Genomic DNA, 18985 nt, shown 5'->3' with positions numbered 1-18985 from the left:
GAGGAACTTCAGAAAAATCAATGTTCCTAAAAGCTTGCTCTGCCCTAGATTTGGAGCGCTAGTCTTCATTATTTCAAAAGTGTGACATTCTCCTAATACATAGCAAGACATCACAAGTACCTTACTAGAAGCTAGGAGGAAGGAAGGGTCACAAATGGATAGTACCTTCTTGTTCTTACTTTTAGGGCAAAGGGTTAGAGTAGTATTTAGCCCTGGAAGTATTTTAGCCTGGATATGAATATTCTGGAGTGTCTAACTACTCTCCCCTTTCAAACTAACCTAAGGCTTCCTGGGGGAAGCAACAGTGTAGGATGACTATGTCTAGTCCCCTTGGGTCCTTTGGTTCTAAGACAGTTACATTCCCTCATATCTCCACTGGAATGTTTTCTCATGCAATTCTATCTACTTGCAATTCATTCTCCAGGCCTTTATTCCCTTAATTTGAATTAATGTTATGGCTGGTAACACTGAGTTAATCTATAGCAAACAATTCTGTTTTTAGAGACATAGACTTGCTAAGATGTTGATCTTGTAATATTTTACCCATTCAAAATTATACAACTGTCTCTGTTCTATGTCAAAGCAAAGACAGTGAACATTGTGGTATAGCAGTCAAGTAACTTTAACCCTTAAAGCAATGTGATTTCTTACTAAAAGTATCCCCCCAACCCTCAATAGGCATGTTACTTATTCCTAAACCGCTACATCCTTTCTCCTTATGCCTGCACAATGGATGTACTTGCAGGGCTCCCCTCATTCAAATCTTCAGAATAAACACTGCTGCAGAATTGGGCAGATAGCAACAGCATGAGCTGTGTTGTCTATCTCTAATGTATACTTCACTTCCAACCAATCAGATGGGTGACAGAGACTAGTGAGAGATTTCTGTGAAAACCAAGCATATGTCTAGTAGTAGGTGGGGTCTGGTGGGAGGCTGGTGGGAGCTGGTGGGAGCTGGTGAGGCTGATGGCAGCTGGTGGGATCTGGGCTGCCAGGTACACACAAATTTCAGGAAGATGCTATTATATGCCAAGAATCTATCATTCTAAACATATAAATGCCAGCATCAAGAATTTCTATAGGGGGCTTCCTTTGTCTCTTTTCTATTTTCTAAATTGCAGATTTATTGTTTTTATTTTCCAAATTTTTTATCCAAATGATATTATAAATGGTGTGTATTCATCAGAGAAAACTCAGTTAATTTAAATATTGTGCTCTGAGTTGTATAATGTTACTATATGTAACAACAAATCTACTAAGTTTATATATTGAATGTGTATGTGTATGTAATTAAATATTCATTTTAGGGTTCCTGGTCTAGTTCAAAAAGTTAAGATGCAAATCTAAGAGCACAGTGATTACGATTAAATGAAGGAGGCAAGAGTCAAGGCCAATCTTGTAGGCACTGAGTTAAGTGACTCATTTAGCTATATGAAAGTCTTGGGGTGCTCAGCGATGGTGGCCCCTCATTCCCAGCAACAAGACAAAGAACGCAAATATAAGCAAGGCCAGAACTTAAGTGGCTGCAGCTTGGAACAGAAGTGTAGAGAAGCTAAAGAAGGGGAGAGAAACAATCAAGAACAATGATTTTAAGAAGTCAAGGATAGTAAACATGGTAGAAAAGAGAGCAGAGTTCAAAGACAAAGGAGAAGAAGAACCCAACATCAAAAAGCTTAAGCAGTAGAAACAAATCAAGGCTGAGGAAGCTGGACTCCATAGGGTCTAAGGGAATGAAAATTGATGATGAGGTTGGGGATATGGTTTAGTGGTTAAAAGTACTGCCTTTCAAGAAGCCTTGAGTTTCAAGCAGTATTACAGAGCAATAGTGATAAAAACTGCATGGTATTGGTACAGAGACAGACAGATAGACCAATGGAATAGAATTGAAGACCCAGAAATGAACCCACACATCTATGGGCACTTGATTTTTGACAAAGGAGCCAAAACCATCCAATGGAAAAAAGATAGCATTTTCAGCAAATGGTGCTGGTTCAACTGGAGGTCAGCATGTAGAAGAATGCAGATCAATCCATGCTTATCACCCTGTACAAAGCTTAAGTCCAAGTGGATCAAGGACCTCCACATCAAACCAGATACACTCAAACTAATAGAAGAAAAAGTGGGGAAGCATCTCGAACACATGGGCACTGGAAAAAGTTTCCTGAACAAAACACCAATGGCTTATGCTCTAAGATCAAGAATCGACAAATGGGATCTCATAAAACTGCAAAGCTTCTGTAAGGCAAAGGATACTGTTGTTAGGACAAAGTGACAAAAAACATATTGGGAAAAGATCTTTACCAATCCTACAACTGATAGAGGCCTTATATCCAAAATATACAAAGAACTCAAGAAGTTAGACTGCAGGGTGACAAATAACCCTATTAAAAATGGGGTTCAGAGCTAAACAAAGAATTCACAGCTGAGGAATGCTGAATGGCTGAGAAACACCTAAAGAAATGTTCAACATCTTTAGTTATAAGGGAAATGCAAATCAAAACAACCCTGAGATTTCACCTCACACCAGTGAGAATGGCTAAGATCAAAAACTCAGGTGACAGCAAATGCTGGCGAGGATGTGGAGAAAGAAGAACACTCCTCCATTGTTGGTGGGATTGCAGACTGGTACAACCATTCTGGAAATCAGTCTGGAGGTTCCTCAGAAAATTGGACATTGAACTGCCTGAGGACCCAGCTATACCTCTCTTGGGCATATACCCAAAAGATACCCCAACATATAACAAAGACACATGCTCCACTATGTTCATAGCAGCCTTATTTATAATAGCCAGAAGCTGGAAAGAACCCAGATGCCCTTCAACAGAGGAATGGATACAGAAAATGTGGTACATCTACACAATGGAATATTACTCAGCTATCAAAAACAACGAGTTTATGAAATTCGTAGGCAAATGGTTGGAACTGGAAAATATCATCCTGAGTGAGGTAACCCAATCACAGAAAGACATAAATGGTATGCACTCATTGATAAGTGGCTATTAGCCCAAATGCTTGAATTACCCTAGATGCCACAGAACACATGAAACTCAAGAAGGATGACGAAAATGCGAATGCTTCAGTCCTTCTTTAAAAGGGGAAGAAGAATACCCTTGGCAGGGAATAGGGAGGCAAAGATTAAAACAGAGACTGAAGGAACACCCATTCAGAGCCTGCCCCACATGTGGCCCATACATATACAGTCACCAAACTAGATAAGATGGATGAAGCAAAGAAGTGCAGGCCGACAGGAACTGGATGTAGATCGCTCCTGAGAGACACAGCCAGAATACAGCAAATACATAGGCAAATGCCAGCCGCAAATTAGTGAACGAGAACAGGACCCCCGTTGAAGGAATCAGAGAAAGAACTGGAAGAGCTTGAAGGGACTCGAGAGCCCATATGAACAACAATGCCAAGCAACCAGAGCTTCCAGGGACTAAGCCACTACCCAAAGACTGTACATGGACTGACCCTGGACTCTGACCTCATAGGTAGCAATGAATATCCTAGTAAGAGCACCAGTGGAAGGGGAAGCCCTGGGTCCTGCTAAGACTGAACCCCCAGTGAATGTGATTGTTGGGGGGAGGGTGGTAACAGGGGGAGGATGGGGAGGGGAACACCCATACAGCAGGGGTGGGGAAGGGGTTAGGGGGATGTTGGGCTGGAAACCAGGAAAGGGAATAACAATTGAAATGTAAATAAGAAATACCCAAGTTAATAAAGATGGAGAAAAAAATAAATTACAGAAACCAATTTAAAAATGTATTATCTAAGAGAAAAAAAAAGAAAGGCTTAAAATCTATATTATATCTTGGCTAGCTTGTATACTATCTGATAACTATCTAATAAAATACATATTTCCAGAATTAAAAAAAAAGAAGGCTTGAGTTTAGTTCCCTGAAACCCTCTTTCAGCCTTTGTGGGCATGGCACTCAGACCTACACACACACACACACACACACACACACACACACACACACACACACACACAACCAAAAGGTGAAAATAAATCTTTTGTTTTTTATTAGGCTGTAAATTTTTATGATGAATATTAGCCTGGAACAACTTTGGGGGGGGGAACCCAGCTTAATGGTCCATCAACTTCCTTTTGAAGCAGAAATTCTGTTTAATTTGTATCTACAGGTCAAATGCCAGAGCAGCATCCTTTCCCTGTTTCCTCACTGATAGAAAACAGGGATGGTAGCTGAGTCAAAGTTATATTTATTATTCTTCAGCACATACTCAGTTGTTTCTCAGTTAATAAGTAAATGAATGAAAAAGTCAGGCAATTTTAATATCTGGATGTAATATCTAAGATTTTGCCCCAGGTGAAATCTTCTAATTCCAGATACTTATTTTTTCTTATTGGATATATTTTTTTAAATTTACATTTCAAATGTTATCTCCTTTCCCAGTTTCCTGTCCATAAACCCCCTACTCCCCCCCCCGTTTCTATGAGGGTGTTTCCCCACCCAATCACCCACCCTTTCCTGCTTTCCTTCCCTGACATTCTCCTACACTGGGGAGTCCAGCCTTGGCAGGACCAACGGCTTCTCCTCCTTCTGGTGCCCAACAAGGCCATCCTCTGCTACATATGCAACTGGAATCATGGCTCTGTTCATGTGTACTATTTGGATGGTGGTTTAGACCCTGGAGCTCTGGTTGATTGGTATTGTTATTATGGGTTTGTAAACCCCTTCAACTCCTTCAATCCTTTCTCTCACTCCTCCATTGGGGACCCTGTTCTCAGTTCAATAGTTGTCTGTGAGCAACTATTGCTTCTGTATTTGTCATGCTCTGGCAGAGCTTCCAATTTCAGATATGTCTAATAACTGCAATCACAGTGCTACCTCACCATGTTAATGCTTTTCCTTTGCCATGAACAATGGAGGTACTATGAGGTGTTATAAGAAGAGGGGCCTTATGTACCCCAAGTCTGGCATGAAGTTGAGGTCAAGATGGTATCATCTGGTACATGGCACACATCTACTGAATAAGATATCTTTGCACAGAGATAGATAAGTATTTGGTTGTTGGAATGTCATTCTAAGGAGGTAACAGATATGGCCACTTTTTCTTAGAGATTCTGCAACTTCAAGTACAAAGATATCCTCATATATAGTCAGCCCTCAGGATATCAGGACTACAAAGAGAAAAAAATATCACTCAGGTGAGTAGGGACTTCAGAAGTTGAGGTTTGGGGGATGGCTTCCTTGAGGCTAATGGTGGTCAAGATCCCAACCCCATTTCTTGTCTCCTGAACCATACTAATTCTGCATCATCCTTTCTCTTTCTTTAACAACAGACAAAAGAAGTTGGCCAAGATTTCAGGCCTCCACAGCTGAAGGTAGTAACAGCAGCTACTTCCCCATTGAGGAAGAAGAGTGTGGAGAAAGAAGGATTGGGTCTGACTATCACAAACATTTTAATCGGAGACTACATTTTAATTGAAATATGTTTAAAATAATTCTTTAAGAAGAACTGTGAGTAAAAGAAAAGCACTGAAGTGACCAATACCCGAAAGAGTCGTTTTCTTTCAAAAGAGTTAAGAAATCAAAGCAATTGTGGGGGTGGGGGGGTGGGCTCTAACTTAGAACAGGCAATTGGTTGCAGTTCTCTATTAGCAAAAGGGTTTGGGATCATTCTTAAGAAAGAAAAAGCCTCATTTCACCTAAATTCCTATGAGCACTTGGCAAATACATACTCCAGATACAGCTCGTGGTCATCTGGAGTTGAGCCAGGTAGAGACAAAAACCAAAAGACAATTTTGTTCCTAGCTAATAATTACATTAAGTTAAAGAACAAAACATAAGGCGAGATGTGGCAGCAGCACAGGATGCCTGGAGAATAAATTCAGAGAACTATCTAATAAATGTGGCTTCCTCTCTAACTTTGAATGCCCCATGAATCCCCTGCACCAATTCAATGTAAATATATTTTACTACTCTTTTGCAGATACTCTTGTTTCATCTTCATGGTGGAAGAGTGGTAGGCAATATCCTTTTGCCCCCTGTGCCAAACTTCATTAATCATATAGCAAAGATGGGGTTTGTTAAGTATCCTATGGTTTGTGGGCTTGGACCTTTTCACTGCATGCTGCAGTCCAGAGAGACACTCAGTGTACATTCCCGGTGCACTGGGGAGCAAGTCTATGAGAAACCCGTAGGACCAGGCACTGTGAAGCTGCCACTGATTCAAGGGCGCCAAATACCCCCCAAGCATTTCAAGCAACAAATGGAAGAGAGAGAACTTAACACACAGGCTCAGAGAGATATCAAATGCTCAGCGATAACATGTGGCCAGGAGGACAGGCCAATCTATTGCTGCCCCTTACCCCTTTGTCATCTCCAAGAGACTAGGGAAGAAGAAAAACAAACAATACAATAAAGCAACAGCGGAAGAAGTCTAATTCACTAGTATATTAGAAGATTAAATAGAGAAAGTTTAAGAATGACAACTCAAGTCATCATGTGAGATGGGAGACAGGTAAGAGACCATAGCATAGCCAAGACCAAAGCTACAGATCTTTATGGAGAAATGAACCTGATGTTAAAAGAAACATGATTTTAGTTTGAGTTTTTATAGTTTAGGTTAATAAGACCATTTCTAAATAATAGAAAATATCTACAAAATGCCTTTGTTTAGATAAAAAAATACTGCCACCACATGAGCTTAATTATAACTTTAACACATACTGGATTATCATTTGCACCCCCAGCAAGTAATTAAAAAGATGTGTTTCATTATATAAAGCTATCAGCGAAGACAGGAGGTGCAGTCTACCCATGGTAATACTTAAAGGGAGGGAAAGAATCATTTTACAATTTGACATTAATAGGTCAACAGTCAAAATTGAAAAAATAAGAATAGAACTTAGGCGAATTTGGACTATCTGCTACTATGTTTACTATGGGGCAATGGTTCATGTAATCAACTGAAGAAAACACTCAGTTCTCTTGGGATCACATTTAAGCACTTCATCCTGAGTAGTTTACATATACAAGATGGGGGGGGGTTGATGTTTAGGACCTAGAAACCAATCTCCTTTTATATCTGACGTTGACTATCATTTCCAATTCTGATATTACTTTTAGGCAGCTGACAATGCTTCTTTCTTATCCAGGATGTGGATCCAAAACCCTGAGAATTAATTCCCACCACCACACCCTGATCCGTGAATCATCCACTTCAACACTCTACAGGTGGGAAAGGCAAATGTGCCATGTACTATGTCTGAGCACAGCTTGGTGACCTGTCCCTTCTTTGGAGGGCCTTCCCTTCCCTGATGTTCCCCGATTCTCCTATCCCCTAAATAATTATTTATATCTGAATTCTTGTTCCAGAGTCTATCTGCAGAGGCTTAATTAAATAACCCCGAGTTATCTTCATCTTAACTTAGGACTTTAGAAGCTAGAGATCATGACTGGTACGCAGTTATCATGAGGATTCCTGCTGACAGAGGTAAACCTTCATGGTCATAGGTGGTTTTAAAGTCGCGTAGAGTCTCACCACACTCTCCTAGCTCACTGGTAGTTCAAAGGACTGCACAAAGAACTCTGAATACAGGAAAGGAATAGTGAAACATGGGTAAAGGCAGGATGTTAGGTAGAAGAGCCCTCCTGAGACTCGTAAGAGACCACTGTGTTGGGTGCACAGGCTACAGATGTGAACAACTCTGTCTTGCCTCTCCTTTGACCTTGAAGGTACACCTCAGTACTTCTGCCTTCCCCCATATTGCTGGCTTCTCTGTCCTCATACACAGAGCCGCCATCTTCTGTGTATGTGAACTTATCTCTCCCTGGTTCTTGGTGTATTTCAGTGTCATTGTCTTTATCCTGTTCCTCTTATGATGTGTGTTCTCAAGTAGAATGCCCTCCTAAGGACTACTCTTAACAGCCACCAGCCTTTTTAGATTAGTGTGACACTTCCCTGTATTTTTTTAGTAACAGTAGTCCCTCTAACTACCAAAGGGAACTGATTCCTTGAATTTTTACAAGATACTTTTAAAACAAGAAAATTAATTTTGTTTGTTTGTTTTTTGTTTGTTTATTTGCTTGTTTGTTTGTTTCTCCAGTGTCCCTTGATACTTCAGTTACTTGGGGTTGTCTCTTACCGGATCCTTCCTTCTGTCTAAACACCTTCTTCACAGTCTGGCAGGCAGAGCCATCTCCAAGGCACACGCCACAGCGATCCTCTGTAGCATTGGAATCAATCTCATAGTCACAGCCAACCCTCTGCAAGGAAGACCAGACTGGGATGAATGACATAGCTAGAAGACATTATACCTGCCTCTACCTGTGACTTCTTTCCCACTTTATTACTCATAGTCTGAGTGTTTGTTTCCTTGTCCTGGTGACAAGCACAGGGATTACCAAAGCACCCTATGATTGATACAAGAAATAAAATCATCCCTCCTCAGCCATGGGAGAATTACTTCAGGACAATAAACACTTTTAGATACTCAGATGCTTTAGATAAAGGGCATAATGTTTGCATATAACCTGTGCACACCTTATATTCTTTACTTCATCTCTAGGATAATTAACTCTAATACCTAGAGGCCACATCTACCAGAAAACTACTTCTGGAACTCTCCTCTCTCTCTGTTCCCCCGAGATGCCATCTCCCAGTCTCATCCTTAGGGCTGCAACAGAACACCAGCTATAGGCATTAATGAGCCCTGACCACACCACCTGTGGATCCCACAGACTATTCCCTCCTAACCTCCCTCTTCTCACTTGTTGCTGTGTCCCAACCCCAACTCTAGCAGGTACCCTTGTTAACCACAGGGCATGCCTGTTTGCCAGAAAACTAAGTGGAGTACCCAAAGACCTTCTCCCTTTTTCCCTCTGCCCCTTGGGACAATTTCCAGGTTTAGGCACCAGTGCTAAAACAAAACATCAGCCGCAGCCTATCCACAACTCCTGTGGATCCCACAGACCATCCTATGCTAACCCCCCTTTCCAAACTTGTTGCTTTGCCTCAGACACCAACTTTCTGGTAACCCAAGGGTTGCTCCAGGACAACAAGTAGGCTGAAGGTAGGCCCTCAACTCTTCTACTGCTCCTGAGATCCAATCTCCCCAGGCTCATGTCCAGCCCTGTAGCTAGAAACCTGCTATGATCTCCCTTTCCTCTCTGGTCCCAGAGCCATTTTCCAAACTTCCTTTCCAGAACTCATCCTAGTATCCTAGCCTCCAACACAAGAAGGTACTCCCTTTAAACACACCAGCTGAACAGGCCAGAAAAACAAGCAACACATAGCCATCATATTCTCTGAAAATCCATAGAGGAACAGAAGTCAAGGAACAAAATATCCACCCGACAAAGCCAAACCCAGAAATCGCACCTAGACCTGTAATGAGCCCCAACCCAGACACCCAACCCACCTTCAAAATTTTTGACTCAAATGGTTCCCGTCTAAGAGAAATTCAGGGACAAACATGGACGAAGATGGAAGGAATGGCCAACCTGTGATGTGCCCAACTTGGGATCCATCCTGTGGGTGGGCACCAAACCCCAACCCTATTACTCATGCCATGTTATGCTTGCAAACAGGAGCATAGCACAGCTGTCCTCTGAGAGGCTCTACCAATAGCTGACTGAGACAGAAGCAGGTACTTGCAGCTAACCATTGGACTGAGGTCAGGGACCTCTATAGAAGAGTTAGGGGAAGGATCGAAGGAGCTGAAGGGAACACAACCCCACAGGGAGAACAACAGTATCAACCGATCCAGACCCCCTCAGAGTTCCTAGAGACTGAGGCACCAACCAAAGAGCATACATGGGCTGGTCCAAGGCCCCTAGCACATATGCAGTAGTGGAAGACCTCCGTGGGAGAGAGATGTGCCTAATCCTGGAAAGACTTGATGGCCTAGGGAAGGGTGAGGGGGACTTCACCTCTCAGTGGTGAAGGGGAGGAGGGATGAAGTGAAGGACTCTGGGAGGGGGGGCTGGGAGGGGGCAATATTTGGGATATAAATAAATAAAATAAATAATTTTTTAAAAACCACACAATTAATAACAGCCAAGGCAATCTGTCTCTGCTGGAGCCCAGCTATCCTACCACAGCAGGCCCTGACTAGTCAAACAACCTGAAACACAAAAAAAGACCTTAAAACTGCCTTTATGATTATGATAGAGGTCTTTAAGGAGGAAATGAATTAACACTTTAAAGAAATCCGGGAAAACAGAAACACAGAGTGTAAGAAATAATTGAAACTGTTCAAGATCTGACACTGGAAATAGAATCAGTAAGGAAACACAAACTGAAGGGATTCTGTAAAGTAAAAATTTAGAAATTTGAACAGAAACTACAGACGTGAGCTTTACCAACAAAATCTAAAAGATGGTAGAAAGGATCTCAGGCACTGAAGATATAATAGAAGGAATGGATACATTGGTCAAGAATGTTAAATCTAAAACCCTCCTGACATAAAACACCAAGGAAATATGGGACACTATGAAAAGACCAAATCTAAAGGCCCAGAAAATGTTTTCAGCAAAATCATAAAAGAACAAATTTCTAACCTAAAGAAGATGCCTATAAAAGTTCAAGAAGCATACCGAACATCCAATAGATGTCCTCTCACCACATAATAATCAAAACACTAAATATGCAGAACAAAGAAAGAATATTAAAAGTGCAAGGGGGAAAAGCAGGTAACATGTAAAGGCTGGCCTGTTAGAATTACACCTGATGCTGGTGAGGATGGGAGCATGGGAGACACTCTTCCATTGCTGTAGGAACTTGGACAGCCATTATGGAAATCAACATGGTAGTTCCTCAGAAAGATGGGACCCATCTACCTTGAGTTCTAGCTATACTACTCTTGGGTATATGTCCAAAGCATGCTCCATCCTACCACAAGGACACCTGCTTAGCCATGTTCATCAGAGCTTTATTCATCATAGCCAGAAACTGGGAACAACCCAGATGTACCTCAACAACAACAACAACAACAACAACAACAACAACAACAACAACAAAACAACAACAACAAAAAAAAACCAGACAGATAATAAAATGTGGTGCATTCCCACAGTGGAGTATTACTCAGCTGTTAAGAACTGCGACATCATGAAATTTGCAGGCAAATCAATGGAACCAGAAAAAAAATCATCCTCAATGAGGTAACCCAGACCCAGAATGATAAATATGGTATGTACTCACTTATAAGGGAATATTAGAATTTTTATTCATCAAAAAAGTAAGGGAATATTAGTTGTTAAGTAAGTGATAACCATGCTACAATTCCTAGACCCACACAGTTAGGCAAAGATAAAGCTCTCATAGACCTTGTGGACTGTCTTGGGGTGGGCGAGGATGGGAACTAGTGGATCCGGTTGGGAGTAAGGAGATATGGTGGAGGGAGAGAGGGCTGGAATTGGGGGGATGCCTGTGTGGTGGGGTGGAATCATGTACAATGGAAATTTTCTAGAATGTAGAACTCCTAGTAATGGGTGATATGGAGTCTCAACCGGCCATTTCTTGTCTCCAGGCAAGGATTTCCATTAAGGGATTGGTTTGCATTAAATTGAGTTATTAGCCAAGTGGAGTCACATGGAAATTTCCAATCAACACAAATTGTCGCTAAGACAAAAGTTTTCTCTCTGCAAACCTACAGCAGGGCCCCATTGCCAAGGACAGAACCCAGACAACCACTTGAACATGGAGACATTAAGCTGGTGCCTACATGGAGTGCTCACTCCTACATCCTAGCATCTTTGGTGTAGGAATGTACGCTGAAGTCTACCAAAAGAGAAAGGTGGGCATAATGCTGGCCGCAGAACCTTTGACGTACAGTTTGTTCTACTCATAAAATACGTTAGGGCAATGGTGGTCCAGAACTTGTAGGATTAGCCAACCAATGTCTGATTTGACTTAAGTCCCACTCCAAGAGAAGGATCTCATACCTGACACTGCTTGAATAACCAATTACTAGAGACTAGATAGCTCAGAGACCTAGGACAAAACAAAAACACTACTGATCTGGAAAAAAATTAATAAAATGAATCCTAATGACATTTTGCTATACATACATGGTTATCTACCTCTTTCTCTCTCTCTATCTCTCTCAATCTACCTATCTAATCTATATCTAATCTAATCTATATCTATATTACATATCTATCTATCCTATTAACTAGGATTTTTAATGGGATTTCTGTCTGGGAGAACAAGTGGGTCTTTGAGTCTTGTGCCTTCTCTTCAGACTCTTTTTCCCCTGTTGCATTGCCTTCCAACTTTGATATAGTTTTTGCTTCGTCTTACTATATTTTATATTTTATGTTTGGTTGTTACGCTTAGAAGCCTGTTCTTTTGTAATGAGAGACAGAAAGAGAGTGCATACGGAAATGGAGTGCATATGGAAGGGAGGGGAGGTGGGAAGAAACTGGGAGCCATGGAGGGAGGGGCAACTATAATCAGGATATAATGTATGAGAAAAGAATCTATTTTCGACAAAAGAATAAAATTTAAAATATCCAATACAATGTAGATGCCATATAGTTGTTATACTGTATTTTCCAGGAAGTAGTAACAAATAAAAGGTGCCTACATGTTTATTACAGATACTTTTCCCCAAATATTCTTGATGTAAGGTTCATTGAATCCTTGACTACAGTACCTATGGAGACAAGGAGTAGCTGCACTTGTTTGGAAGGGAGGGAAGTACACAGTTACTGAAGCTTCAGGTTTCCCTTGGTCAGAGTTAGAATGGAGCACAGTTTTGAAACACTCAAGTACAAAAACCATTTTTGGACCAACCATCTGGAGCTGGAGTTCGTGTAGCTGCAAGTCTGTGTGGATAGGCTCATTTATACTCCTCTGCTGACGTCCCCAGGGTGATGTAGTTGCACAATCCCTCCCACCTTACTACAGATATTCTTTCTGGTTCTTGACACAGGGTATCAGGAAAACCAGGAACCATTGGATGCATGAAATCTTTAACCTTGAGAACCATCATCAGACCCTAGTCCTGCTTTCCCCCACCCCCCCCCACAGGCCATGACCCATGCTTCTTACCCTCAGTGGTATCAGACATATTTTGTGTCCCTCCACCCAGCTTTGGAGGGATAATAACTGTTCCTCCTATTGATTAACTCAATTTTTCTCCTGTACTCTTTATGCAGTTCATTCCGTGTTCTGCACAGTAATCCTTTGGAACCATCTTCCCTCTGTTTCACATTTATTTTGTTAACATTGTCAAACCTTTCTTGTTCTAAAATCCCCAGGATGGAAATGGGTCTGAAGAAACCTGAGGATTTTTGTAGCCCCAAATCAGGCCATTAAGTTTGAAAATTTGTGAAACGTGAACTTCAAATAAGCGTCTCTGATTCAGGCTTTCTCTCATGACAGTATGAGGAGCACTATGCCATACTCTATACTTTCTTTCATGTGGGGTCTAAGGACTGTGTTTAGATAGAATATTTTTCTTCTCACAGGTAGTTTTCTTTCTAATTTTAAATCCACCCCAGATCTACTGGAAGGTTTGAGGCTTTATACCCTTGGCCAGCTAAGCCTTGAGACAACTCACTGACATCGAATCCTCAAGTTAACCAACTCCAATTGTCTTGTTGGTGCAAAGACTATTTGCTGCTTGATTTAGTTGAGGAACAAAAATCACTAAGAGATCTTCAGAAAATCAAAACTTAATTATACAAGTCACAACAGATAGAAGAGTGTTTGACATAGATGTTTGCCGTGGCTAGAAATAAAATGCCAACTCTCACACAAGCGATATGCTTATGCCAACCTTGTGCAATCTCTTATAAGCTGACCTTTATAAAGCATATTCCCAGTGACCTTCATTCTTCCACTGACTTGGAGTGAGCCAAGAAAACATATACTGAGACATGTTAATTTTAATTTTTTTAAAAAAAATTTCCACCAGAAGAAATACTCCTAATGTGAATAATAAAGTAAGACAAGCCAAAAATTATATACAAATGCCTCAAGTCCATGTGTTTCTACTTGAGTAGGTGGCCATGTATCCCCATCAATGCTGTTGGCATTTAGTCCAGGCTCCGCCTCGCAGTTATCTGGCACCAATCAGGTGTGCCTGACTCACTATAAGAGGGGCTCCTTGCCCCTCCTCACTCTTTTGCTCTCTTGTTCTTGCTCCTGCTCCCTATCCTCTCTCTCCCCATTTCCCTCTCCCCTCTCTCCACATGCTCAAGGCCAGCCTCTACTCTACACTCTGTCTGTCTGTCTGTCTGTCTGTCTTTCTCTTTCTTTCTTCCTTTCTTCCTTCCTTTCTTTCTTTCTCTCTCTCTCTTTCTTTCTTTCTTTCTTTCTTTCTTTCTTTCTTTCTTTCTTTCTTTGTCTCTTATACCCTCTCCACTCTCCTCACTGTGTCCCGAATAAACTTTATTCTATACTATACCATTGTGTGGATGGTCTCTCAGGGTGAAGGGTTGCCTCAGCATGGGCCCACAGAGGTACCCCCTTCCCCTACCCCTTAGTGCACTTCCACCAAACACATTCTTGGCTTTTCCCTTATTATTATTATTTTTAATAAAACACAACAAATACCAGTTTACATGACTAGAGGGCAAGAGTTGTAGTCATGAGACCTGCATATTTTCTTAGTATATTATGCTATGTTATGGTACATTAAATAGATTACTGAGGGAACCTTACTTTTTTAGTTAGCTTCAGATGTCTACTCAACCCAGCCCAGAGTTATCTGAAGGAGTATCACTTTGAGGACTCTTCTCATCAGATTGACTTGAGGGCACATCTGTGGGGCATTTTCTCCATTGCCAATTGATGTAGGAGGGCCCAGACCAGTGAGGGTAAAGTTATCCCTTATGGTACTAGGGGTTGTAGAAAATGTTAGCTAAGCATGAGATTCAGGGAGCAAGCCTGCTCCTGCCTTGTTTTGGTTTCGTTTGTAACCTCTAAGCTGAAATAAATCTTTTCCTCCCCAAGTTCTGTTTAGTCATGGTGTTTATCACAACAACAGAAAGCAGACAAGAACTCTCCCCTATCCCCAATTTGCTTCTCTATGAGCTAAAAATTGAAGGTAGTCTCCATCTAACATGAGTTCTCCCTGTTGCATATAGGCAAAGGGGGGCTCTGAAGAGAAAGAAATAGATTTGAGTCTGACAGCATGTGTTTGCCACAGGGTCCACTGTTGTTTGGCCTTTTTGTGGAATCAGAAGTGGCTATGCTGCTACGAGCAAACATGCATCATGACTTCATGATGGCCTTTCTCTAGTGCTATTACTGGGGAATAGATATGCACCCTGGTGGGCAGTGCCCTTAAAAATCAACCAGAACCACTTAAATCCCCTTTTCTGTCAGGCCTTGAGCTGGAAGAATTGTAAGGCAAAAGCATTATCCTGGTTATTAATTGGGAAGAATAGGTTCCTAATTCACCAGATGTTTAGTCTTCCATGTACTAGCAACTAATAGCAACCTACCCATTTTCTTTTTCTTCATAATATTATTTTATTATATTATAAAATAATAATATTAATATAATATTATTTTGCTTTGCAAAATTTCAAATAATCTATAGCTTAAATACCAACTGGTACTTCAACATAAGCCACTGTCAATACCACTATTCTTTTTCAAAGTTCTTGGGAAAATGTAGAGACTAGAAAGATGCTTATTCTAAGATGATTTTGTTCCCAGCCAATGAAAATGTGAGTATGAACAGAGCTTGCTTAGTGGAGAAGAGGTGCATGATATTTCACTTAATGAAAAGAACAACAACATAAAGCTTCCCTCGCCTTAAGTTCTCAAGGTTGATTCTTGCTGAATATTAAATAATGCCCCCCCCACTTGCACATGTTGCAATCTTTATCTCTGGTAGCTGTGAATGTGAATTTATGGGAGAGAGAGAATCATTGCAGAGCTATCAAAAGAGAAAGCGGCCATTCCACATCACACTGGCTCTAAACCCAAACACTGGTGCCTTGATGGAGAGTGCTGCAGACAGCACACGGGGTGAAGACAGTTCTAGTGAAGATGGAAACAGAAAGCAGGATGAGGGAGCTACAAGTTAGAACTGACGTGGGCTGTCAGTGATCATCAGATGTTTTGGACATCAAAAGAAAGAGTCTGGACTGAAGCCTTCAGAGAGAACTTGGCGATAGATATCTACACTTTGTTTCAGACTTCTAGCTCCTAGAATCCTCAGGCAATATTTCTTTTTGTCTTAAGTCATTGAACACTTTATAATAGCCCTACAATATAGTTTCATTTTTCCTGTTTTAGTTGTAGAAATAGTTCAAAAACTAAGTAGTTTCCCTGGTCATATCTGAAGCTCTTCTGCCTTAACTCTTTGATAGCTCAGCACTGCTGTAAACGTAGAGCCAGAACATTATTGTAGGATCCATGTCCCCACCCTACTCCTGTCTCCACCCATTGCTGTCCCTCCAGGCTCACTGTGCCCTTCTGCACCTCATACTACATCTTCCCCTCTCCCAAGGTTACTTTATACTTTGTTTCATGACACTCTCACAGGAGATCTCTAGGGGACCGTCCCCTCCCCTGTCAGTGGGAAAGGCATCCTCAGACCACCTGCCTTGAGGATACTAACAGGTTGAAAGATTCCAGAAAAATCTTTGTCAGAGTCTTCAGCCACATTGTAGCCACCTGCTCATGAATGACTTTGTTCCCAGAGCTTGAATTGGGACTTCTTGGTGGCAAAGCTAATTTTGAAATGGTGACTTGGTGTTTCCTGCTTTATGTTGGAATGGCTTGCCATCCCCTGTATTGTATGAAGATGTGTCCCTTTATTATCAATTGTTAACTGCTGTGCCCACTGCTGTGTTGTGCTCTGTGGTGTCAGGATTTTGGTATTGGCATTTCTAGTCATTGACTAGTGGTGGTTTTCTGTATGAAAATGCTTGTTTTTCCTCATCTGCCCAAATGGCTGTTCTGAGAAATTATCATATTAAAAAGCAGGTTGCTTTTTAAGAAACTGGATAATAAGGAGGGCCCAAGGAAGGGTATGTGAATCTCACTTAGAAGGGGAAACAAAGAGCCATCAGATCTGGATGGATTGGAGAGAGGGAATGGTGTGGAAAGGGTGTGAGAAGGGGAATGGGGATGGTGATCAGGTGTAGGGAGAGGACAGGATGGGAGAGGGCTGTGTGTGATAATGCAAATCAGTGGAAACTGTTTCTGGAACTAGCTGGAGTCCTGGGATGGGGGAGAAACCCTAGCTGAGATTCCTACCCATAGGGGATACCTCCTGTAGCCAGGCAGGACTTCTTGTGGAAGGAGGGGTACATCAACTCATCCACAAAACCTTCAACCAAAAATTCATTCTACCTACAAGATGCACTGATAAAGAGGGAGCCAAGATTGAGGGAACAGTCAATGACTTGCTCAATCTGAGACCCCTCCCATGTGAGAGAGCTAATCCCTGACACTGATAATTGTATGCTTGCAGACAGAAACCTAACATAATGATCTCCTGAGCGTCTTCATCTAGCAGCAGATGGAGCAGATGTAGAGACCAATAGCTAAACATTGGTGGAGCTTGAGGAGTCTTGTAGAAAAGTGGTGGACAGGATTGAGCAAACTGGAAGGGTCAAGGACACCACAGGCAGACCTACAGAGTTGACTGAGCCAATGGGGGCTCATGGATACTGAACCACCAACCAAAGAGCATTCAGGGGCTCGACCTACTGCCCTTCTGCCCCCCACACATTTGTAGGAGATGTGCAGCTTGGTCTTCACTGGGGTCCTCTAAGAAATGGAGTGGGACTGGACTGTCTATGACTCTGTTGATTGCCATTAGATCTCGTTCCTCTACCTGGACTGGCTGTGTGGGGTTCAGTCGGAGAGGAGGTGCTTGGAGGTGCTTGGCCCTGCTGGGACCGGAAGTCCTGGAGTAAAGTGGTACATGAGGTGGGAAAAACGGGAAGGGTGGCTTCCCCTTCTCTGAGTAGAAGCAAAGGGCTTTATGGAAAGGGATTTGTTGGGTAGGACTGCGGGGGGGGGGCTTTGACTGGGCTGTAGTGTGAATTAAAAAAATAATGAAAAATAAAGTAAGAATAAAAATAAAGAGCAAGCTACTGAGGTAAAGGTCAAGCAGGCCTAGGTGGCAAAGAGCAACCCAAAGAGGCGGATCAGGAGACTTCCTGCTGCTGATTGGTTCAGACTAGAATGTGGCTTTTTGCATAATAAACAGCTGACAGCCCAAGCTGGGGCAGGAAATACAGAGGTGGGACTTTCAGGCTGGTGGAGATTGGGAAGATTCAGAGAGATGCAGAAGGTGGTAGTAGGGAAACTGAGGGAGCTGGAAGCAGGCAGTGAGAACTACTTGGAGAGATGGGATGGAGGAGAAGTCAGGATACATTTAGATAGATAGCTGAGAGACTGTCCCAGCAAAAGGCTCCCAGCTTTAAAAAATGTAAATGGCTCTGTGTCTTAATTAAACTTCAAGAAAGCCCCACAATAGCTATATAAGAATCAAGGGCTTACAGTTTGTATCTGTAAGGAGACTTGTAACTTGTAAGGAGACGACTATTACTACTACTACTACTACTACTACTACTACTACTACTACTACTACTACTACTACTACTACAACCTAGATCTTGGGAGGATAAATTGTATGTAGGCTATATTTTATTGGACCAAAGCTTTTGACTATTAAAAACTTAGTGTGGATCTACATAAAGTAGGCAGTTATAGTTCATCAAAAGGACTGACATTTAGGAAGAGAAAGCCAATTGACAGAATTTGGCTTATTCTATTATGTTAATTTAGTTGATTTCAGTAGAGACAACCAAGACTCCTCATGTTTTGCTCAAAACATTGGTTTTCATATGCAAAATAAAATGGTATTTTTATACATGCAAAATTACTCAGGTCTAAAAGTCAGATTTCACATTACCTTTCTGGTGACTACAGTTCTCAGTTCTGGCTGTGTATGCTAATGAAGCTGGGAGCTTTTAACATATCAGTGTCTCTATCACAGGATTCTGAATTAACAGATTTGATATAAAGCCCAGAA

The 18985-nt window shown here is 41.6% G+C and overlaps 1 protein-coding gene across 2 annotated transcripts in view; it reads right to left on the bottom strand.

The window, feature by feature from the left end:
* Adamts12 (ADAM metallopeptidase with thrombospondin type 1 motif, 12) overlaps positions 1-18985 on the bottom strand; it is a 307826-nt gene that overhangs the window by 82415 nt on the left and 206426 nt on the right. For both annotated transcript variants that reach the window (NM_001106420.4, XM_087618470.1), the window contains 1 exon segment: positions 8114-8234. In NM_001106420.4, the coding sequence (NP_001099890.2) occupies positions 8114-8234 (121 nt within the window).

This window comes from Rattus norvegicus, chromosome 2 (assembly GCF_021556685.1).
Source record: "Rattus norvegicus strain SHRSP/BbbUtx chromosome 2, alternate assembly SHRSP_T2T, whole genome shotgun sequence".
Lineage (NCBI taxonomy): Eukaryota > Metazoa > Chordata > Mammalia > Rodentia > Muridae > Rattus > Rattus norvegicus.
The sequence above is the reverse complement of the archived record's forward strand: the minus strand, read 5'-3'. Positions and strand labels throughout refer to the sequence as shown.